A 23,717-nucleotide genomic window follows, 5' to 3' on the forward strand; every position below is an offset into this window, starting at 1 on the left:
TAACTTGTTTGTTCATTCGGTTGTATTATGAATTTTCACTTTTCACTCGCTTTTTTTTTACTTTGTTTCAAAAAGCGTCTTGATTTTCTCAACGGGCAGGGTCGTGAGTGACGTAACAGTGACGTCGCAGCTCCCTCAGCGAATGAGGAGCGATCAGTAGCGGAACAGGGGGAGCACGGCGCGGAGGAGTTGTGGAGAAAGACGTGCACGAGTTAAATCTGCACATAATCCGTCGAGTTATCGGGTTTGATCAGCTTCACATCTGAGACACTTTGCATTGAGAGAACACAACGAGCTGAGATGAAGACACTGGTGGTGGGAGTGGGAGGGTAAGTCAGGATGATGGGACGTGAATGTGCTGGTTTGTTGATCTTCTTTCATTGCATATCACTCATCATGTAAATACCACCTTACACCTCAGATACAATCATGCATGCTCATGTGCTGTTGTCACAAATCTTAAAAAAACACAACATGAATAAATCAGGGTTTTTAACAATGGGCCTACTTTATTTTGTCACTTTGAGATGTTGAACTGGGAGACACAGAGGTGCAGAACAACATGTATTAATCCTCACATTATTAAATGGTGTAGCCTCATGCAGTGGGGCATAGGAGACACAGACAGATCAATACAGCCCGGCAGCATGTGACATCCATGTGGCGGCAAACACTGATAAGAGTTGTACTCCAAGAGAAAAGTCCCTGTAACAGAGTCCAGTCAGAGAAATCTCTTTCCTGTCATCTGTGCAGCGTTCAAGTTGCTGACAGGTGATATGAATGTCTTTCAGGATGACCAATGGTGGGAAATCCACTCTGTCCAAGAGTCTGCACCAGCTCCTGCCCAACAGCTGTCTCATTGCACAGGATTCCTACTTTAAGGTAGAGATTCAGGTCAGATCACAGCTTTCACTTTGGCTGCAGGTCGGAGAGTTGGAGTGATCACTGTGCATCCTTTCCTTCTTCAGGAGGACTCTGTCGTGCCTGTGGACAACAACGGCTTCAAGCAATATGACAGTGAGGACACTTTGTTCTATTGTGGTTTATTTAAGTTGAAGTCGCAAAAAGGTTTGGATTTAGACCAGTTAGATCAGGAGGGAATCGCTTTGTTTACATTTGTCTTCAATCACTTGTGCCATTCTGCCCTGTGATCTTCTAATGGAAGGATGCAGGAGGGTAACTACTACTATTAAGGACACAGATCATGTCCTTGGTATTTTTTTCAGAAAATAGTGGGAGCTTATTAACCTCAGGGGGTTAAAATTGTTTACAAATGGATATTTTCATTATATATTTAAAATGACTACTTGTAAGGCCAAGAAAGGACATAACAGTTCAGTATAAGATCCATCCACCAGATTTATCCCTGGCCTTTTGAGCAATGTTTATAAGAAAAATAGAATGAAATCGAATGACCTCTTTAGGATGACATATTCATTCACATGATGAATAACAGTATAAATGAATTATGGTGTATAAATGTCTCTGAGAACGTGTGTGTGCTCATGTAGCGTGGCTGCTTGGTTTCAGGGCTCAGTGCTCTCCACATGGACACCATGATGAGCGAGGTCCACTCGTGGCAAAGAGATCCTGAGTCGTTCCTGAGGAAGCGAGACCTGAACCCAGCAGAGACGACACCGACCAACGTGTATGTGCTGATAGTGGAGGGATTCCTCATTTTCAACCACAGGTGCACGAGACAGGAATCAGTCACCACGTTTATTTCAATCATTATCATCATGATTTTAAAATTACAGTGTATTATCAAGCTGAACTTTTCTCACTCTGTTTGTGTGTGTGTGTGTGTGTGTTCATTGTTTATCTTCCCAGGCCTCTGAACGATCTATTTCACAAAAGATACTTCCTGGAAATTCCACACGACGTCTGCAAGAGGAGACGAAGGTGTCAGATTTTATCATCAAACAAATGATTTTAGTGTTTTCTGTTCCTCGTAACCTCTGTTTCCTTTTCGATTGACAGCTCCCGGGTGTACGATCCTCCTGATCCTCCCGGTTACTTTGACGGATATGTGTGGCCGATGTACCTGAAGAACCGGCTGGAGATGGAGAGCATGGTGTCTGGAATAGGTGAGGGTCCAGGGTGTGTGGATGGGACTGGGTCTGTGTTGGAGCATGTCTCTTATATGTTCAGCATTTGTTTCTTCAGTGATCCTGGATGGACTGAAGCCTAAAGACCAACTGCTGGAAGCTGTGTGTAAAGATGTTTGTCACAAAATAGACAGACTCAGGGGTAAGTTTTAGAGATAATAGCTTTTTCTCTGGAGATCTCTCACAACAACTTTCTTATTTTCTTATTTATCAATTATTTATCAGTTTCAGTTGTGAGTGAGTCCTGCGTCAGTTTCTCTTTGTATTATTGGACAAAATTCTGACATCTTACTGGTTTGCAGGGTGATCATACGGTTCATCTATAACACCTGCTAGAGTTATAATATACTTTTTAACTGATAGGTAGTTGTTCTGTTGCCTGACTCAATAGTTACAGTTTTCTATAAGACAGTTGAGACTAAACACATCTTTCAGTGAAGCAGATGTAAAATGAAGCCAGTTCGCTGCAAGCAATATAAAACAGTTCATCCTCAACAAATTATACTGAAGTAAAAAGTATTTTTTTCGTGTTTTCTTTGTCACAAAAATTATATTAATGTGTTCATGGAGGTGCAATGTCTTGCATGAACTCTTCAACACCATTTACATAGATTAATTAAATATCTCGCTGTGTTATGATGCTCTGATGTGTCAGATTACTCATTTGATTTCATGGATTTCTTGTTTTTGCAGAGAAAGACAGAAAAAGTGGAACTCCTCTGAAGATGGTGACCGCTGCAGTGGATGAGAATTACCTGATGTTGTAGTATATCAAGTTGCACAGCTGGAGACTGCAGAGAAGCTGCCAGAATAACAGTGAACCTCTTTTTATGGACAGTATTACTAAGTTAGGATACACTCTGGGTATCCTGAATATTAGTTTTTTTAATGGTGAATATGAGACATACAGTGAACTGATGTGATATGTTACACTTTGTTTGTCTCACAGTAATATGTCTTTTAATATGTAAGGATTTGACGTGACATATAATTGCTAAAGACTGTCACTAATATTTGTATATTATAAATAATGAAAATTGTTTTATTTCCCATAATTTGTCAAATCAGCCAATGGTTTGCAACATAGACTGTACATAAAGATGGACAATACTTCTCTACTTCCTCCCAATATCTAGAAATCAAGCTAAATTATCCCTGATACGATCACTGCCATGTTGAGCCTGAATACGTCATTTGGAGCCAGAGTCTGTGCCGTAGCGAACAGGCGACCAATCGCAACACGGTATCAGCTGCCAATCAACAAATCGAACTTGATAATGGTTTGACCCGTACCGCAGCCCGCCACCAGGGAGCGATCGAGCTGTCATGTCCATCTTTATACACAATCTATGGTTATATCTGTGTATGAATAATGTCCTTTGTCTCCACCTTGTGGTTGGATCAGATACACTGGAGACAAACTAGTGACCCAGTCCTTTCTTTTTCCTCTGTGACCTGAAAACAAATAAGTGTCTGATTAACAATAAAAGAAACATCAAAACTCAAAGTCACATTTTTTACCAGGTATTCTTATTCATCATCACAAAAACAAGGATCAAAATATGTTTGCACTGAGAGTGTCCAGTCGAGGTGAAAATTGGAAAACAAAAATCTCCCACAGCCAAAAATCACTCAAAGTGTCATCGTGCCCCAAAGTGCCTATTGATCAACACATTTCTTCTTTCTTTCATAAACTTCATATATATCTGATTAAATCAAGGTCCACTTATTATCTTTTAATCACACTCCACAGTCTTCATCAGTGTGTATCTTGGTTGTTACAAGACCTTTGACCTCTGTTACCCGGACCTTATCTATTACATGCACTGCTTTCAGCACATTTCCACATTCATGTGGGAGGTCTGACTCAGCCAAACACCGCAAAAGAAGAGATTGAAACAAAAGAGAAGTGACGAGGGAGAGGGAGAAAAAACATTTCAACCCAGTGCTCGGCAGCTTAAGCGTTTTGTATTTTTGTACCTGCCTATTACAGGCCTTCAGCAGCCTTTGTTTGAAAGCGCTTAGTAACACGAGGCACCAAATCTGGTAATTGGATTGAAATCTTTATTGTGTGTTTTCATTCATTTGGGTATTTAACATTTTTTTTCCGCTCTAGCCTACTTACTCATACTTGCTTGGGTTTAATTTAATTTGTTCATTTCATATAACCATTTAACATTTAAAAACGCAACATTTAAAAAAAAAAATTTAATTTAATTAATTTTTTTATTTTTGTTTTGAAATGTACATATTGTGCAATGAATAGGTGGTTGAAGTCCTGCCAACACGACAGCCTGCCAAACTTTAGCAGTTATATTAACAGTAAGGATTGGATTACCTGCTCATTCCAATAGGAAACTAAGCACAGGAAGAAGATTGACAAATTATTGTGTGTGCATGTGTCTGTGTCATTCTATGCTGCTTTTGATACACATTTCAGAGAAAACCATTTTATTTTCTACTTTACTACATATATTTGACACTTACTTAAAAGTTACTTTTATATTTTGGGATTTTAGATACTGGATGATTTAACACATTTCTGTCAGAACTTTGTTTATTTTTTCTTTCCATTCTCATTTATCATCCCACAACCCCTCAGATTTAGCTGGTGTCCCTGTACATAAACATAAAGTTCAAACTAGCGCCACCTTCAGCAGCTCCAACAGCAACATGCTGCTAACACACTGATGCCTCAGTACTAGTCATCTAATTGTGTTATTCATAATAATATGTCAGAGGAAAGTCACATGTATTTTACTGTAATACTACAATTTGTTGCTAATACTTATGTTACTTTTACTTAGGCATGATTTTTCATGCAGGACTTTTACTTGTAGTGAAGTATAGAGGAAGGATCTGAGTACTTCTACCTGCTCAGGTGAAGGCTACACACAGAGACACTTATCACGTCCAGGTTTCCCTGTCAAAATAAAACATTTTAAATAACCTTATAGCAATATAGTTCAGTGGAGTTGAGTTGACACTACATTAATTCAGTAAATAATGTAGTTAATTCGATTCAATGTCATAGTGGTAACTTTTATCTAAGTACATCTAGCTATAATTCGACAGCTGCTAGTATATTAAATGAATACATATAAATGTAATGTTTTCATATTTATGGAGTCTGGGATTGTGTGACTGTGCTCAGCTGCTAATCCAGCCATGAACTGGAGAGGAATCTGTATCAGTCTCAAGAGCAGACACACACTTAATAAAAATTATAATAATTATATATAATGGAGGTGATTCACAGTATAGTTTCTCAGGAGGATATCATCTTTATCTGATGGTCTGTGAAACAAATCTTTAAAATATTATGGCAAAGATTCAAGGCAGTTGAGTTGGGCCTTTTCAATTATTAAAATCCGGAGTAAAATAACACTGTTATTATTACAGGAGAGTCACACATAAAAAAACAAAACAAACAGAGCTGAGTTCATCATTACAAACATCGCTGCAGGGGATACATTATTGGCAGGATTGACACAAACTTGTGTAAAGTTTCACATTTCATCAAGGCTTTCACTGTGTGCTGTTGTTTCTCCAGCTAAAGAAATGAGTAATTTATGAACGCAGTTATTCTTGGTGAATCGGGCAACACAGCTGTGAAGGAGAAGCGTTGTTCATCCTGCTAATGAAACATGAATGAGTGCAACACACATTTAGTTTATCTGGCACACGCGCACACAAGCAACACATCCTTAGTTCACTCCTAACAAACAGTGAAGGCTGAGGCTGCATGTAAAGCCATGACAGATCCCCTAGCAGTGAAGGCAAAGCATCTCCATCGCCACCTGGTGGCTGGCTGCAGTACAGGTCTTAAATGCCGTCTCCTCCATGCTAGTGGATGAGGCATGAGCCAAATCACACTGATGTATGCTCGGGTGGTATTTTTGGTTATTTGATGATATAAAGATGGGCCGTCCGTCTTAATATACAGTCTATAGCTGAGACTCATACACGTTAACGTTAAACATTTGAATGAACTAAAAGATAAATGTTAATTTGATTACAAATAGTGAGTAAGGTATTTTTAGGCCCAGGAAGCACCTTGGGAAAGGACAACATTCTCTGTGTGTCCTGTTCAGAGGATTATACATGATTTCTGTCTGCCATGCTCCACGCTTATCAAATTCAATATGAGCTGCTACTCAAAATGAAATGTCTCAAACGCCCTCTGGGGCAGAAGCTGTTGACTCATGAGTCATATCTAACACAACCAAAACATGAACACAGTGATTATTTGTGCCAGTTTTCCCCGCCGAGTACTGTGGTGAAGGTGTTGTGTGGTCAAGTTGTTGATAAAGTTTGCCTTTTGCCTTCACCACTACCGACTCCAGATGCTGAGGTTCTTCTAGGGACAACAAAGAATCAACACAACAGAATAAACAAGTGCCTCTTGTGTCAAATGATTTGTGTCCTACTTTTTTCTCTCAGTCTGTGCACACCCATGCAATAAAAATACCTGCTTCTTCTTTGACAGTGGAACCAGTTTGACTGCACGTGGACTCCAACGTGCCGTGGGAACTGAGCTGCACTCTTAAACATTCTCACGCTATAAATTGTTTTGACCCTTCTTTCACAACCCAGCTCTGATCCACGAGGCTGCATTACTTCCTGCAAACTAACCGATCAGAATTTTGCCAGAAAGTCCGACAGCGTCAGCAGAACGTTTGTGTTTACCTCAGCAGTCAACTGGCATGTTCAGGACATGTGTCATCGCATGTAAACCTGGGAATTCCTCACTTCCCTGTCCAGACTATATCCTCTTCTGCCTCGATATATGTCAGTGTGCTGCAGCTTCTCTCATCAGTAGCTGCTCGCTATAGGACCAGACACTCGATTCAGCCTCGAGCGATCAGTGGAGACTGAGGGGAAAACATGTCCAAGGCAGGATCTTCATCGTTTGTGTGTTTACTTCTCGTCGGCTGCCTCTGTAGCAGCGGAGCTATGCCGACTCCACTCGACCAGGAGGCTTTGAATGACAGACCAGTGATTGGTGAGTGAAATCCAGTGTCGGTATCAGGATCAAACAAACATCAAAGAAAAGTATCAAAGAAAACTTTATGTACAGGTTCTGCTTTCAGACCAATCACAGGTGCTTTTGTCCCGCAGGTATTTTGACTCAGATGGTTTCAGATGATCGCTTGAAACCTTGGGGGGAAACCTTCATACCGGCGTCCTACGTGAAGTACGCCGAGTCCGGAGGCAGCAGAGTGATGCCGATCAGGTGGAGTCCTCTTTGTTTGTTGTGTTTGCAACAGTAGATGTGGACGTAATTTACCTATAGTTTTATAATAATTTATTTTCAGTGATCAGGCACTGGCCCACTTTCAAAATCTACAGAATATAAATGTTGATAGAGATACTTCAGATAGGAATATTAGACACATTTGTTTTAGGACGATATCTCTTATGAAAAAGCATAAATGTAGTTTCCATGGAGCCATGAATCACATAATGTGGATGATGTTAACCCTTGATTTTCTGCCGCCTTTTTTTCCTGCGTGTAAAATTATATAGTTAACCTTGTTGTGTCTGCAGATTGACTCACACTGCTGCTGAATATGAAAACATCTTCAAGCAGATAAATGGGTGAGTCACAGTATATAACCACAAATGTCATATATAATAACAATAATGACATCAGTTCCCTGCTCTGACCGTTTGATGTCTCCTCAGACTGCTTTTCATCGGAGGAGCTGTAGATTTGGAGACGTCAGACTATGCCAGGGTGGCGAAGATATTTTATAGACTCGCTTTGAAGGTTTGTACTACTGAATAAATATTTTAAATATTATTTGTATCTGTCTATTGAATCATATCGTATGAAAAGAACAAATTCACTCCAGTCTTTTGCAGTTTATTATAGAGTTTGAATTCATTTTAAGGGAACTTTTTTTATATTTTTCAGCCTCATACCATTTCAAAATGAATAGTTAGATAGACTATATTTAAATAGTTGCTACTGTTCTTATATTGAGTTCAGTTGATCTCCCTTCACACTGAAGTATGATCTTTCAGTTAGTGCACAGCAGGTCCTCTGAACATGAAATAATTCAAAACCTGTGTCCAAATGTACAACTCAACATATATCAAGAGTAAAAATTCTATTAATTAATGAAATAGAAGTTTTCTTTGAAAGAAATTTCTCCATAAGTCAAAAAAGATCAACACGACTCACAAAACTCAAATAACAGAACTTCTGTTTTTCTCTTAATTTCCCGGTAATCGGCACCACACTACATAATTACATAATAATATTGTTTTTCTGTCACAGAATCAATATGATTTTGGTCCTGAGAAGTGAAATTCTGACTGTGTGTGTTCCAGGCCAATGACGCGGGGGACTTCTTCCCGATCTGGGGCACGTGCATGGGCCTGCAGCTCCTGACTGTTCTGGTGGCCGGTGAATGTCTGCTGACAAACACCACAGCAGAGAACATAGCGCTGCCTCTCAACCTGACCACAGGTTAGAGATCACTGCATTACTGTGGACGTCTTTATGTGTGCATGTTTTATTACTAAAGTACAAGGAACATGTTTTAAATAGACTCAAGATTGTTTGTTCAGAGGTACTGTGTGTACTTAATTATACCACTTAGTGTCAGTAGAGTCAAGTTACTGATCACAGGGTGTTTTCCCTGCAGAGGCTCACTCCAGCAGGATGTTCCAGGGTTTCTCTGAGGAGTTCATGAAGATTTTGACCCAAGAACCCCTGACTGGTAATTTCCACCACTATGGAGTGACAGTAGAGGTAAAGAAGAAGTGTCACTGTGCACCTGGTTTCACTTTCCATGTTGAGGTTTTGTCATGTCATTGTCCTGAGAAATGAAATCAGAGAGAATCAAAGCATCAAGGAACACATTCTTCTTAGAACTAATATGTAATACTTGAATAAATGTTCTTCCAGAGCTTCCAGGAAAACGCCAAGCTGAGAAATTTCTTTTCCCTCTTGTCTACAAACGTTGCTGAAAACGAAGCCCACTTTATCTCAACCATAGAAGGTTACAAGATGATTTTATTTATACTTATTTCAAAAACTTAATCACTGCTCTACAATGGGGTTGTAATAACGGCATATTGAATTATTCCCCACCAGGAAAGAGATATCCCTTCTACGGAGTGCAGTGGCACCCGGAGGTGAATCGTTTCCAGTGGAACAGGAAGTTGAACTTTCCTCACTCCCCTCACGCCGTCCGGTTGTCGTCTCTGCTGGCCGAGTTCTTTGTCAATGAAGGTAAGATGAAAAGCACACGTCATCCTCACGAGTCACTGTCATTGGGTCTTAATTATATTCATAGGATAAGAAGATAAAAATATTATCTAGATAGATATATTTTTATATTAGTATTTACACCAAGGCCACTTAACATCCCTGGTTACTATGATATAACTGTGAGTGATTTACATTGACTCGTGCTTATATCTACAATATCGCAGTAAAAATTTGAACTTAAATGACATGTAACGTCCTCTTTATAGAGGATTTAATTTCTGGATTTAGAAATGCAGACAAACAAGATACTTTTCAATAATCCATTAAACTTTATTTTTATGTTTATTTGTATAACTCCTTTCATACAGGTGTAGTTTCCCACTTTAATGCATCCAGATTATGCTCAAGATAACCCAGATATTATAGTCGAGACTTTGACAGTATAGTTTGTTTTACAGATTTTCTCCTCGTATTTGTTGTTTACATCAATCTCACTTCTGCTTTGTTTAGGAAGGAGAAGTTCACATCGGTTTGACCCTGAGGAAGAGGCCAGGTCCCTGATCTACAGCTACACTCCCGTCTATGCTGGAAACATCACAGGATATGAGCAGCTCTACTTCTTCTGATTCTGCGAGTCACTCTGTGGATGAACAAAACAAACCTTTCTGTGCAGTTTATTGTGCAACATGGCCTTTGAGTCCAGATCTGTGTGTAACAGCTGTGTGTGTGTCTGTTGTTCAGGACAGTGCATGTCTGTTACGCTGTGGAGACGTTTCTGCTCCAGTGTTGTTTACACTTGTTTATATTTCACAACTTTTAGGTCAATAAATAAGTGTTTGACAAAACAGTCTCACCTCAGTGCTCATTTAACAGACATCAAGGACAATAATATCACACCATCTTTCTCAGCAAATTACAATTGACTTATTTATACATTTTTATTTTATTTTTGCCAAAATTATTTCAAAGCCCAGGGGGATATTTTTCTAATGTTTCTTATTGGTCTGACCAACAACCAAGAACCATTCAGATTAGTGTCCCTACAGCAGGAAGGGCCCGGGCTCGAACCCGATCCCAGGGGCCTGTGTGGTCTACTCACAGTTTACCAGGTCAGGTGGCCACAGCTGTGAATAGTAGTTTGTCTCGTTGACCCTGTGCTGGTGACCTGTCCGGTGTGTACCCCTCCACCCACCCCTTGTCAGCTGGGATTAGCCCCAGTTGCCCGGTGACCCCCATATATAAAGCAGTAGGCCTATAGATAAAGGATGAATAGAAAGAAAGGGGGGAGAAGTGGGCCACAGCCCCCGGACCCCTCAGAGGGTTAATCCGGCCCTGGACTCACAACCTCAGCATTTCTTTCTAAATCTCATCCCCTGATTTTATCCTCTGATTTATTAGTCTGTAACACATGCCTTCATTAGGAAACTGATGATGACGATGCTCGGTGGCAGAGAGCACGCGCAGCCCGTCACAACAAACACGCACGCAGGCAGGACGAGGATTGGTCGGCGCGCACGTCAGTCCGGTGATGACGGGGGGGGGGGGGGGGGGGTGAGGAGGCTCCAGTGCTCCAGTTCTCCTCTCTCTCTCTCTCTCTCTCTCTCTCTCTCTCTCTCTCTCTCTCTCTCTACCTCTCTCTCTCTCTCTCTCTCTCTCTCTCTCTCTCTCTCTCTCTCTCTCTCTCTCTCTCTCTCTCTCTCTCTCTCTCTCTCTCTCTCTCTCTCTCTCTCTCTCTCTCTCTCTCTCTCTCTCTTTCTCTCTCTCTCTCTCTCTCTCCCTCCCTCCCTCCCTCTCCCACAGATGCTGCTGCTGGGTCACGCTTCCATTCAGTCTATTAATAATAACAGAGACTCAGAGCAGACGCGCCGAGGAGCGGAGCAGAGGGGATCACCTCGTTCTCAATAATGTGACAGACCCCTTGGCCTTTTTACGCACGTTTTTGGTTCGTCTTTTACGCACCGTTATATTTTTCATACAGGTGCCTTTGTCTCGATCATCTCTGCGCTGCTGGTTTCACTGGTGTCTGGCTCACTGGTTTATCACCACCTCCACCATCATCATCGACATCGACCATCTGCACAGGCGGCTGCGGCTTGTTGGTAAACACGCATCGGATCCCGCCGGCAAGGACTCCCCCCCCCCCCCCCTCCCCACCTCTGGTGCATTGATGCACCCGTTTCAGTGGTGTAACGGTGAGCGGTCATTTTATATCTTAGTGGGAGTGTTTGTTTCTTAGGCCTCTGGGATGAATGTGGTCCAGCACTGTCTGGTTGTTTCAGACGAGTCAGTCTCTCAAGGTTGACAGATTACAGAATCACCACAGTGGCTTTCTACACATATCCAGTGTGAAGGAAATCACACCATGAATAAAATCCCTTATATTAAGTCTGAAGTGATGCTTGACAGTAAGTTTAAAGCACCTTATTCTTTTGAAAAACTTTATTTTAATCATCTCAGTCACTGGTTTCTTGCAGCTTCTCAGGAGTTAAATCTTTGTCATCGCAGTCTTTACACAATATCTGTGCCATTTACTCCTTTTAATGGTACAACACTTCATAGACAAAAAATTTAATTATAGTGTTTAATGGTCCAATTTTTAAAAATGGTTTTATTGAATAAATAATACAAAAATACTACTACTAATGCTACCATACAAATACTACATTGCTTATAAACTTACCTCAGGGCTGGGCAGTGTGCACGAATATTGTACACACACAAAAAACGACCAGTAATATCAGTCGATATTGATAAGTATCCCGATAAATGTCACATTATCGTTAAAGAATGATTTTTACTTCTGAGTGAAGGTTGTGTATTTAAACTCGTATATGACAACCACTTGAGAAACAGCTAAATGTTTTTACACATTTGAGGTCGATCAATTATGTGCTTCACAAAGCATAAAAAATATATCGATATACATTTAATCTTTGTTATATTGTAATATATAGATGAAAAGGATAGCAATAATTGTTTTATTGCCCAGCGCTAGATTATAACATGATATTTTCACAATTTTCCAAAATCTTATAGACAAAAGGATAAATTGGCAGATTCATTAGTGTGTGGTAAACCATTTTGTGTGTTTTTTGCTTTATACAGGCTAGGGATTATAAATTCACCTAAATCGTATCCCAATCAGGCTAATAGTAAAGGTTGGATTTCTTGGCTGTCAAGAATATGTTAAAACACTGATAATCTAAATGTTTAATCAATGTGTGTATTTACTAGTAGAATAATGGGGCTGTTTAATCAATAGAGCCCTTTATTTCCTTCTAAATTAATCCCGATTGCGAGGCACACAAGGCCTGTCATTGTGCTCTGTAGCGTTTGACTCGTGGGTAATCTTGTTTACATTGACGGCCTCCATCGGAAGTCTCTCGCTCACACTCCTCTTGACCTCGTACAAATTATCTTGAAAAGACCAGACAGCTTCTCCGTCGTGTTTGAAAACGTTCGGTGTTGTGTGTGTGTGTTCGGGGAGGCATCAGCCGTGCTTTAACAAAAATAAAAGAGAAACCTTTCATTGCAGTGAATCGGTGCATCAGTGGGTCGTTGTCACGGCGAGACCTGATGGAGATGATGGATTAGTGGTGTTTTCCCTCTGACTCTGACTCTTTGAGTGCAGCAGTCTCCTCGCTGGACTGTTGGTGTTCAGACATGAACAATCGCTCCCTTTGTGCTGCTCTACTCCCCTGCTATTCATCGGGAAATAGTACACACACACACACAGACACACACACACACACACACACACACACACACACACACACACACACACACACACACACACACACACACACACACACACACACACACACACACACACACACACACACACACACACACACACACACACACACACACACATACACACACACAGTATCAAAGAATGTAAATCTGCCGGAAAAACAAAGCATCATGAAGCAGCCGAGCGTCTGCCCTCTGCATGTATCCGCGACCGTACATCATCGTGCATGTGTGGCACTTCCATGCATGTGATGGGGGAGTTTTAAGTCTGACCTGCTTTTCCTTTTTCTGAAAACTGCAGCCAGCAGCCACGCAGGCAATCCTTGAGTGTTTCCCCCTCATGTGAACTGCTGAATATTTGATAGGAAGTTCTGCCTTCAGTGTGAGCGGCAGCAGGGGAAGGACCGGGAAGAAGCAGCAGCAGCAGCAGCTTTGTGTGAGCAGAGCGTATATAGGACAAAACCCCAGCAGGCATCTCACAGGAGCTGTCAGGGACACGCTGCCACGTTCGAGGTATTTTACACTAACGTCAAATCACTGAGGGACTTTCCTGCCTTTTTCTCGAGCAACAACACGAGAACCTGTCACATTTGCCCATTGCGACCGGGTCGGTTCCTCTCCGTCCTCGACACACGAGAACTTTGGCATGCTAGCCCTCATCCCTGCATCTGCATCTGCATCTGCGACTCTCATCGCCATGGCAACGGGGCGCCTCCTGAGTGTTGCCAATATATAGGTCAGTGGTCATACAGAGCTCCACCCAAAGCAAAGTAGCACGTATAGCTGTCTGCTCTGCACGCACACAAAGGTGGAGGAGAGAGACGCGTGTCGTGACATGATGAGGCCACACACACACACACACACACACACACACACACACACACACACACACACACACACACACACACACACACACACACACACACACACACACGCACACACGTAAAGACTTGAATATAAATGAGCCGTGTTTGGATGTGAGTGCAGCAGCTTCACAGATGATTTGTGCACTGATATGAATACAGACTGAGCAGAGACATGTGCGCCCCGCGCCCCCCCCGTCTCATGTCTCTTTGTCTGATGATGATCATTGTGAAGCAGATTGCGCGACACATATAAAGGGAAAAGAGAGAGAAAATGAGGTTGTTTGTTTTGATGGTCACGTCTTTATGTGTTCAGCTTCGCTCGTGGACACGGAGGTCGTGCCCTCAGTGATATTCCGAGAATATGGGGGAGCTGATTTCTCGAAAAAGGAGTTGTTTTTTTCAATAATGCACATGGTTCACTTGTTTTATGCTGACCTAATATCTAAACATGTGACTGCATGTGGGGAAGAGGAAGAGTCCTACACTGATGTAGCCTAAGTGTGTATTTCTTTAATTTAAGATGATCCATCCATCCAACCATTCATCCATCCATCCATCCATCCATCCATCCATCCATCCATCCATCCATCCATCCATCCATCCATCCATCCATCCGTCTTACCCTTTTGAGGGTGCCAGGGGGAGCTGGAGCCAATCCATGCAGCTGACAAAGGGAACCCGGGTGAACTGGGATTTGAACCTTCTTCTTTTCAGTGTTTACCACCTCAGATCTTTTTTTTTCTTTAAAAAATATTTAGGCTACAGAGTTTGGTTGGTGACTAGTCAAACATTCGTTTAGGAGGAATGAGTGTTAGGACTCATGTCTTTGGTATTTCTAAGATCCGGGCTCCAGCTCTGCACAAGTGCTTTGATCCGTTTGTGTTGAGTTTACTCTCTCGTGATGACGTTGTTGCTGACGCAGGTTCAGGCAATCGTCCATGTCTCTGTCAACGATCCCCTCTCCTGAGAGAAGTTATTAAAAGGTGGAACTTTCAATGAAGAGCCTCGATTAATGGAGCATCACTGCTCATTCGATGTGAGTGGAACTGAGAGGCGGGAGGTATTGATCCTCCCCGTGCTGCAATTTCCACTGTGAGGCGGGAGAAATGTCAAACACAAATGTCAACGTGTTACTTTGCCTATAGCCGAGTCGAGAAATACCAGGATCGATCACACACCTGCCCCGAGAAAACAACAGTCATATTAACGTAATGAAACTGGGTAAATGTCTCCATCCTTCTTATTAGTCTCCTCTTTCATCCGGATATCTGTCTGTCCATCATCCATCCATCCATCCATCCATTCTTTTCATTCATGTCATTCATTCATCATCAGTATCTAATTCTATCGGATCATCTATTCATCCATTCATCTCTTTGTCCGCCTGTCTGTCCATCCATCCATCCATCCATCTGTTCGTAAGTCTGTCGGTCAATATCAATTAATCCACCAGTTCTTTGTATTGGTTTTTCCCTCTGGTCTTGCTTTTCTCCCATCCATCTATCCTGCTCTTTTTCTATCCATCCATCCACCAATGTGTTCATGCATCCATTCATCCATTCATTCGTCAGTCTCTCATTCTCTCCACCCATTAATCAATCCCTGTCCCTCTGTCCATCCACACCCATGCATCATCTGTATTTCCATCATCTGTCAAAGTGACTATTCATTCATCCATCATCCATTCATCCATTTTACTTTTCATTCACTTATCTGTGCATCTGTCCATCCATTTTTTAACTTATCAATTTTCATCCATCCACCCTCCATTCATTCATCACCTCCGCTTCCATCTGTCCATCTTTAATCTGCCCTTTTGTCCATTTCTCTATATATCACCCAACCATATGTCCATCTTTTACCAATCTGTCCTTCTGTCTCTCTTCCTCCCTATTAATCTGCACCTTTTGTCTTTGTGTTTAAAACTTGTTACAGTGCAGTTTAGCACGGTGCAGTTTGTGTGACAGACTGCTGTGTGGTTTAGAAGGCCAACACTGTGGAGCTCTGTATGATGATTAAACAATACACAGGCTGCTTTCTCTGATTAGCAGCTTGTCTCTGGGTGAAGTCGGGCTAATCAGAAATCTGCTGCTGTGGAGTGTGAGACTCTCTCTGCTCTCGGTTGCTCTCGGTTGCTCGTGGCGTTCGGAGAGGTTCGTATCAGCAGAAAGAGACGAGTCCCGGGTTAGCTCCGACTCACTATCGCCCCACTGGGTTAACGTGACCCTGATCTCACAAAGCCCCCTCTCACTTCCTGATACTGACTTCTCATTACTCATGCACACTCACACAGATGGGCTCTTTGTATCTCCGACGAATGCACAACTCTTACATTTTCAGCCTGAGCCTCTCACTTTGTTCTTTTGGTATGGGGGAAACATGTTTCGTCTCATACACGATGAATAACACAACTCGCACAACTCGCCAAATGCTTTAAAATGCACACAGAAAAGTTTCGGTATGAAACTTCTCTAACGTCATGTGATATTGTGTCAGTGATTTTTCTGTTTCCTGGAAAAAAAACGAATACTCACGTACTGGAGCGTAGCTGTAAAGGAAGACGGATGAGACGAGGTAGAGAACTTCTAATGGGGAAAGCATCTGTCTGGAGTGAAGCTCAATACCAAGCAGCCGGTTCAAGAAGTGAAAATATCAGGCTGCTTGGTCTGTAATTCAATAATAGAATCACCTCCACAAAGAAGAATACTGAATCTACCCATATTGTGTTTTTAAGATCATATTTAATGGTGCTATTTTAATCCAATCGCACCCTCTGATTCTCAAGAGTGGGAGAAGATCATTAATTTGTACATTTACTAAATATAATGTTTTCATCGATGTCTGACCGCTACTTTCTCGTCTATTTTAATGAGCCACATCAGACAAAGACGCCGTGCAGAGCGACACAGTTGCTTGGATACCGCCATAACACTGATTTCTATGTTTAAGTAAAAGAAAAGGACTCGTTCACCACCACAGGGGTGCAGGGGCCGTCTTTCTCTACCTCTTAGCAACAACCTTTTCGTCTGTGTATTCGAGTGTGATTGAAGCTCTAATGTTTCGTTTCCATTTGAAACGGACACAGCTGCAGGTCTGACCCGCAGCTGCCCGTGAATATCACGGAATAAAGGAAGTATGAGCAAAGAGAGATATGTGTGCAACCGCGTCCACTTGTGTTTTGAGACATTTCTGCATTAGTCAGCGTCAGTCCTCCCCTCCTCTTCCCTTCAATGTGTTTTTAAATGTTGCCGTTGTCTCTGTTCAGGGTGCTTCTGTGGTCTGGGACTGGTTTACGCCAACAAGTCGTGCACCATGCCGCCCATCACCTTCCAGGACCTGCCTCTGAACATCTACATGGTCATCTTCGGGACGGGCATCTTCGTCTTCATCCTGAGCCTCATCTTCTGCTGTTACTTCATCAGGTGAGGGGCCACCGAAGCAGTAATATGAGATTCTAAACTAAACCATAACAACAAAAAACCCACAGGAAGAAGGTCCTGATGAAGGTCACATCTGCAATATCTATTAAGATGGAGAGGTGTAAGTCAGACCTTGATTCTTTATCCAGCTGTTGGCAAGTATTGCCGATGCTTATCCACATCCCAACAGGCATTGTGCATTTGACCATTTAGCTAAAGCCTGCAGGGGACAGTGCAGTCGGGTCAGTGTGGTTTTTGTGACCGAACGGAGACTAGTTCCTCTGAAGGGTACGGTGTGGTTGTTCTGCATCTGTGCACATCGGCTGTGTTAAGATCCTCGGCAATGAAATGTAACGATGGGGAAATGACCCACATGATCAAAACACACACAAATATGTGTCTAGCCGCTATAGACACATTTAATAAATTGTCGGTCTGTGCACTCGTTTTGAGATATTTTGGTGTGTGACTTAGTTTCAAACTGACTTTGCTGTTCTACAAAACCGCTACAGTAGGGACATTGTGTGTGTGTGTCTGTGTGTGTGTGTATGTGTGCAGCACAGAAACACAGTGAGGGAGACAGGGCGTTATAAAACACCAGAAGAGGAACAGGGTGACCTCTTCTGCTGCTGACTGTGAACTCCCCGATGAGCTGTGGGGACGTGTGTGTCTGAAGGACAGGATATGAGGCAACGGGAAACAGGTCGTCACAATGTGTGAGGACAGCAGTGAGGGAAGCTGGGCGGAGAAACACAGCTCGAAATAAACACAGCAAACAGTGGGAGTACACAAACCCAACGTCGGTGTTGTATGAAACCTCATCAGGCAACAACAACACCGGCAGTAGTATTCGTTTTATTTCCCCAGCTGTCTATAGAAGACTGAGAATCTGTATCTGGCAAATGACCTAAAGTGGTAAGATGTGATTTAGATTTTCTCCTCAACTGTCTGTTGCTTGTATAGAGCCAAGTGCTGCCTGAAAAACACAGAAAACTGAAAATGGAAATGTCACAAAACAAATGTCAGTAACACTGGTAGCTGTCGTTCAGCAGGGGAAAGGAACCTTTGGCTCCATTCTGTACATTTGCCTCCTTTGCAGCTCATTATTTTTGGATTATAATAACTTCACCCATCGAAATACAGATAGCAAATACAAATGAGTCTTTAAGGTCTTCAGAAAAAAAACTATTTTTTAAATACATATATAAAACTCCATCTGATAAAGATAACCTTTTTTGAGAAGAAGGAAACATGTTACAGCTGCAGAAAAAACATAAATGACTGTATGTTGTTGTTTCGTAAAGTAAACATATTATGCTTTTTTCAAGTTTCTCTTTCCTCTGGTGTGTAAAATTCCTGCACATTTAAAAAAACCTCCTGAAGCTCACAAGATGTGGCATTATAAAATATATATACGTATATAATATCATAATACGCTACATTCCAAGCCTGGCACCTTGACACTATGAGGAAAATTATATTTTTCTGAACCATTAGCATGAAAACCTTTTCAAGTAATAACCCAATTTAAAATGATGAAGCAGAATTTTTGCTTAATATGTCTCATTTGAATATTTTTAAACTGAAGTTGGTGCCTAAAAGGAAAAATATTGGCAAAAGTGTCAGAAATCGTAAAAGCACAGCTCATCCCAGGATCCATCTATGATTAATCGGCTGGTTTAGCTGAGGTCAGCTCTGTCATCATCTGTGTTTTGTTTTCCTCGCCACTAAATTGACCATCAACTCCATCAGGAAAAGCTTGGCTCCTCCTCCTTTCTCTCTCCCTTTAATGCACTTGCCTATGAATCATAAGCAATGAGTCACTTCCTCTCGGCCCCATTAACATGCTGGAGGTAGTCTCGGGTGGGAGTGTGATTGAGAATTCATTTATAGACCGGGTGATTCATCTGATGAATACCGAGCGATGAATGCCACTCTCTGTTGGGAGCAGGTCCTATTATCGCTCCCAGACGGGTCGCCTCTAAACCCTGCGTATCCACGAGTCGGCGATGTCGGACAAATCTAAGTCCGTCTCTTTTCTTCTGTGTGAGGATTCCTCCTGCAAATGAATGCAACAATCTTACAAAGTCTGAATTACTCTGTTGAGTTGAGAGAGGTTTGCTGAGCGCACATGGTCTGTTCTGTTTCTTCCAACCCTGGATAAGTGGGTGGCACCTGCACCTGCAATGTACAAGAGTGCAAAAAGCTACACAGATGCCAAAAGCACACAGCAAAAATGTCATATCTATAATTAAACCCCAAACTTCTATAACAGTGTTGGCTCTGTGGGAGAGATATTTTGAGAAGCACAAGGTGCAGGGGGGCAAGCGGAGGGTGTTTGCAGCCGGACGGCACCTGGACTGAGAGCACACTGATAGAAAGCTGCCAGAGAGTCTCTCCACAAATAAATTCACTGACCAGTTTTATTGACTGTCACAGATCTTTGAGACTGGAGCTGTGAAATATCCTGAGAGTGCATATCCCAAAGTAACGGGCAGTTCTCCTTCACGTCTGTTCATGAGCCAACAGGAAACATGACTGGTCACTGTGCCCAGTCACACATCTCATAATTAGAAGTATAGCTCTCAAATGTCCTGCAGCTCCGAGACATCGGGAATGTGCTTACAAGGAACTGTTTGACCTGCAGACGACTGGAGGACAAACAGAGACATCCACACGTATTAAAACAGACAGCTTATCAGGATTATAGGCATTGTAGAGATATCCCATTAACAAAACCACAGACAGGATTTGTAGGGTCCCAGTGAGGCAAAGAACCTGTCGAACGAAAGTAAAAGATGAAACCCTATTTTTTATTTTGTCGGTTTCAAACTGAAATTTGAAATCTCAAGTCTCAGAGCCATTTTTGTAATATTTATTAAACAGCGAGGGATAAGTCGTCTCATGTTGACGTTGCAGCTTACTGCTTAACTGCAGTCAGTCCTGGCCCCTGATTGGTTGAACGGTTAAGTAGCTGCTGTGCTTGTTTGTAGAAAAACAGCAAATGGTCAGGGTAAAGTTTTCTGCATCTATTATTACTGTATATCATTCACTCTACACCTCTTCAAGTCTATTGTTCCTTCATTCAGTAAGAGCTGCTCAGTAGTAGCTGTCTGCAGGATTTTCTATTCTTGCAAACTGGGCACAATGGCTGAGCTGGAACAGTGAGCTGCTTCGCCATGTCTCCCTTTCACCCACTTCACCCACGTCTGTCTCCAGGCATGGGAAACCTCTGCACATGTAAAATGTGTATCCTCACATTGTTCTACACGGAGGATTGTTCGCAGCAATTAGTGTAAACAATAAACCGAGTCGCAAAAACAACGAATAGCTGTCATTTTCCTAATTTATCCACTGACTCATTGAGATTTTCTTTTTTTCTATTTCGAGTGGGATCAGATCACATAATACTGAAACAAAAAACATTCACCTCTCATCTCAGATGTTCTCACATGTGGCTTCAGGCACCGAATCACAAGCAGCGATAGACATATGAGTCTATGTTTAGTCTTGTAAAAACAAGAGGCCAAAAATAACTGCCTGAACAGACACAGCTTGTCAAGTGATAAAGATCTCCTCCTCTCCATTGTTGCTGGTCGGGGTGGTGCAGAGACTCAAGCAGGCAACATAGTCATTATCCGTCTTTGTGTGTGTGTGTGTGTGTGTGTGTGTGTTTGCATGCACTCTCCTGATTACTTAGGTGTGTCAACAATGTGTGTAGTTGCAGAGGAAGACATATTTGTCCATGTATGTGTGGCCACTGTAGCTGTAAGAACAGACAGTCCATGAACTAGGTCAACTCTCAGCTTCAGTTGCACACACATAACTAATCACACACACTCAAATCTGAACCTTCATCCAATTACCTGCTGTTCAACACTTCAATTAATACACAAACAATATTATCTCTTATGGAAAGTCACTACATTTACCCAGGTACTGTAATTAAGTTAATCCAGTACTTTCATTTAACACCATGATACTTTATCCTTTACATTTCAGAGAGTATTATGTAAGTTTTTTACTCAGCTATACTTGCAAGTTACTTTACTTTAGATTTAGATTTTAAGTTACTGCAGGTTTAAGTACTTTCTTCTGACATGGTGTGTACTTTTTTAAACATACTAGTATTCTTTGAAATGTAAAAATACTACAATGAGTACCAGTTCTGCATTTATAATTTTACTTAAATACAGATTTAATTGCAGTAGAATGTATTTAGCTCACAAAAGTGTGTCAAGAGCATTTTTACTGTTGCTGTTAACTAACGTGCTAATTATAACTAACGCTAGGTTTAGTGTATAACGATAATAATCAGTTTTGAATGTGAATTTATAATCAGCAACATCACTAATAAGTATTGATTTCAAATAGATGTAGTTGAGTACTTCAGCAGAGCACATGAGTAAATGGACTTTTCTCCATTACACCACTGGTTTTCTCTTAAAAAACATAATTGAAGCACTTTTGTGTTTGGATAATTTTGGATTGACTAATTTCTACTTTTACTGAGGTAACAGATCTGATTATTTCCTCCATCAGTTTCAAGGCGTATGAGAAACTGTGGTTTATTGAGAACTATGAACATTTTAAAGTTGCAAAGTTATTCATCAGTCTTTATCTCTTTTCATCCACAGCAAACTCCGACACCAGGCCCAGAGTGAGCGGTTTGGATACAGGGAGGTAAGCCTGACGTCCAGACCCAATACGTCAATACTAGCACATCTTCAGGTCTAGATCAAATCAAAACATCTTTCTCCATCCTGATTTTGTGTTCCTCCTACAGGTAGTTTTAAAAGGAGACCCGAAAAAGCTGAATCTTCACGGGGTAAGAACGTGATTAACATGCACAGAACATCTGCACTGATGTGTTTGACAACTTTTAACAAAACTGTTACTGGTAATTTCATCAAACGCCTGTGCGCTCTGTCTGTCGCTCACGCAGCAGACATGTGCCGTGTGTTTGGAGGACTTCAAAGTGAAGGACGAGCTGGGAGTGTTGCCATGCCAACATGCTTTCCACAGGAGGTGAGTACAGGGGAGCTCTTCTTACCGCTTTGCCCCCGTCTGGGCTTTTATATTTCTATATTTCCTCCTCGATGCTTATCAGGGTGAGAGAGGAGCGGTCAGGACTGCACGGTTACCCAGCATTCTCTGTGTATGATGAGGTATTGAGAAGGAAGCATGGGTTGATGTCTATAAGTTGTGTTACATTTTGGTGGAGCCTGTTTTTCCCAGAGAAAATCTGGACATATCAGTCAGGAGGGATCAATGTGCCTGGTGATTAGACCCCAGGATGGTAACGTACGCCAAGGATGTGACAAGGTGTCGTTTGTTTATTACGTGAAAAGTACTGAACCAATATGAAACAAACTTTGTGGAGAGGTGTTGCATGGTTCATGTAAAAACTCAGATCAGATTTTAGCAGCAGAACAGAACTTCCCTTAACTTTGCGAATGAAGCGTTTTTCACAGTTTTTGTCAATTTCTCTGGTAATAAATTATGAATCGGTGGAGGAATTTTCTCCACTTTCTGCCTTCATAGTTTATTTTTACAGCAGCAGTTAAGAACGAACATTTAAATCTTAAATACAGAACACATGCTCAACAACTCAGCAGTAAACTGACATCAAATTGTAAAGTAAATTATAAGCTTATTATAAAGTGTGTTGATCAAATTTCCAGAGCAAAGTCGCAAAAGGCTTCTCATAAATAAAACAACACCATAAAAATAGTAGAAAAAACTATACAAATATGCAACAAATCAGACAAAAAACCTGGAACACAAACAGGTACATTTTGCTGCTAATACTTTTCCATAAGTAAAAGATTTGTTCTTTAATTTTAACTTTATATAATGTAACATTCATGTTTTTCCTAGGTAAAAGCTTAGTGTATCATGTGAAAATGAGTAATAGGAATCTCATGATAATCTGTCGGGGTAAAAGAGGCCCCTCAGTCTGGCTTCTCTGTTTTACTTCCTGTGTGTGTTCTTCTTCAGGTGTCTGGTGAAGTGGCTGGAGGTTCGCTGCGTCTGCCCCATGTGCAACAAACCCATAGCCGGCCCCCCCGAGCAGCACCACAGCATAGGAACTCTGCTGGATGAACTGGTTTAACCTCTCAACACCTCCCCAGTTTGGGTGGTGGTGGTGGTGGTGGTGGTGGTGGTGGGGGTGGGGAGGGGGGACACTGGACCCCGGTCAAACCAGCTGGTATAAATTAAAGACCAACAGGGAAGAGGGACACGGTTTTGCATTTAAAACACAGCAAAACACCAACAGGATGATACTAAGTTGGGGTAACCTAGTTACCATCCGGAGAGGAAGACTCTGAAGGATGCTGTTGCA

General features: G+C 41.7%; 3 protein-coding genes across 3 annotated transcripts; all 3 read left to right on the forward strand.

Annotated features, from left to right (window-relative positions):
• Window positions 1-89: 89 nt before the first annotated feature.
• On the forward strand, window positions 90-3,615 carry nmrk1 (nicotinamide riboside kinase 1). The gene is made up of 8 exons (XM_061071009.1): window positions 90-329; window positions 792-882; window positions 969-1,017; window positions 1,531-1,690; window positions 1,831-1,902; window positions 1,981-2,087; window positions 2,167-2,250; window positions 2,802-3,615. Exons 1-8 carry the CDS (start codon window positions 301-303, stop codon window positions 2,873-2,875), a joined length of 666 nt encoding a protein of 221 aa, XP_060926992.1. The 5' UTR covers window positions 90-300; the 3' UTR covers window positions 2,876-3,615.
• A 3,337-nt stretch (window positions 3,616-6,952) lies between these two features.
• LOC133001435 (gamma-glutamyl hydrolase) lies at window positions 6,953-10,178 on the forward strand. Its single transcript, XM_061071008.1, has 9 exons — window positions 6,953-7,113; window positions 7,230-7,344; window positions 7,659-7,709; window positions 7,797-7,881; window positions 8,448-8,586; window positions 8,765-8,871; window positions 9,028-9,121; window positions 9,217-9,354; window positions 9,844-10,178. The coding sequence occupies exons 1-9, from the start codon at window positions 6,996-6,998 to the stop codon at window positions 9,957-9,959; spliced, it is 963 nt and encodes a 320-aa protein (XP_060926991.1). The 5' UTR covers window positions 6,953-6,995; the 3' UTR covers window positions 9,960-10,178.
• Window positions 10,179-11,500: 1,322 nt separating this feature from the next.
• Window positions 11,501-23,486, forward strand: rnf122 (ring finger protein 122). The gene is made up of 6 exons (XM_061072185.1): window positions 11,501-11,525; window positions 17,218-17,374; window positions 22,009-22,054; window positions 22,158-22,199; window positions 22,317-22,399; window positions 23,372-23,486. Exons 1-6 carry the CDS (start codon window positions 11,501-11,503, stop codon window positions 23,484-23,486), a joined length of 468 nt encoding a protein of 155 aa, XP_060928168.1.
• The last annotated feature ends 231 nt before the right edge of the window (window positions 23,487-23,717 follow it).

Source organism: Limanda limanda, chromosome 5, assembly GCF_963576545.1.
Source record: "Limanda limanda chromosome 5, fLimLim1.1, whole genome shotgun sequence".
Classification (NCBI taxonomy): domain Eukaryota; kingdom Metazoa; phylum Chordata; class Actinopteri; order Pleuronectiformes; family Pleuronectidae; genus Limanda; species Limanda limanda.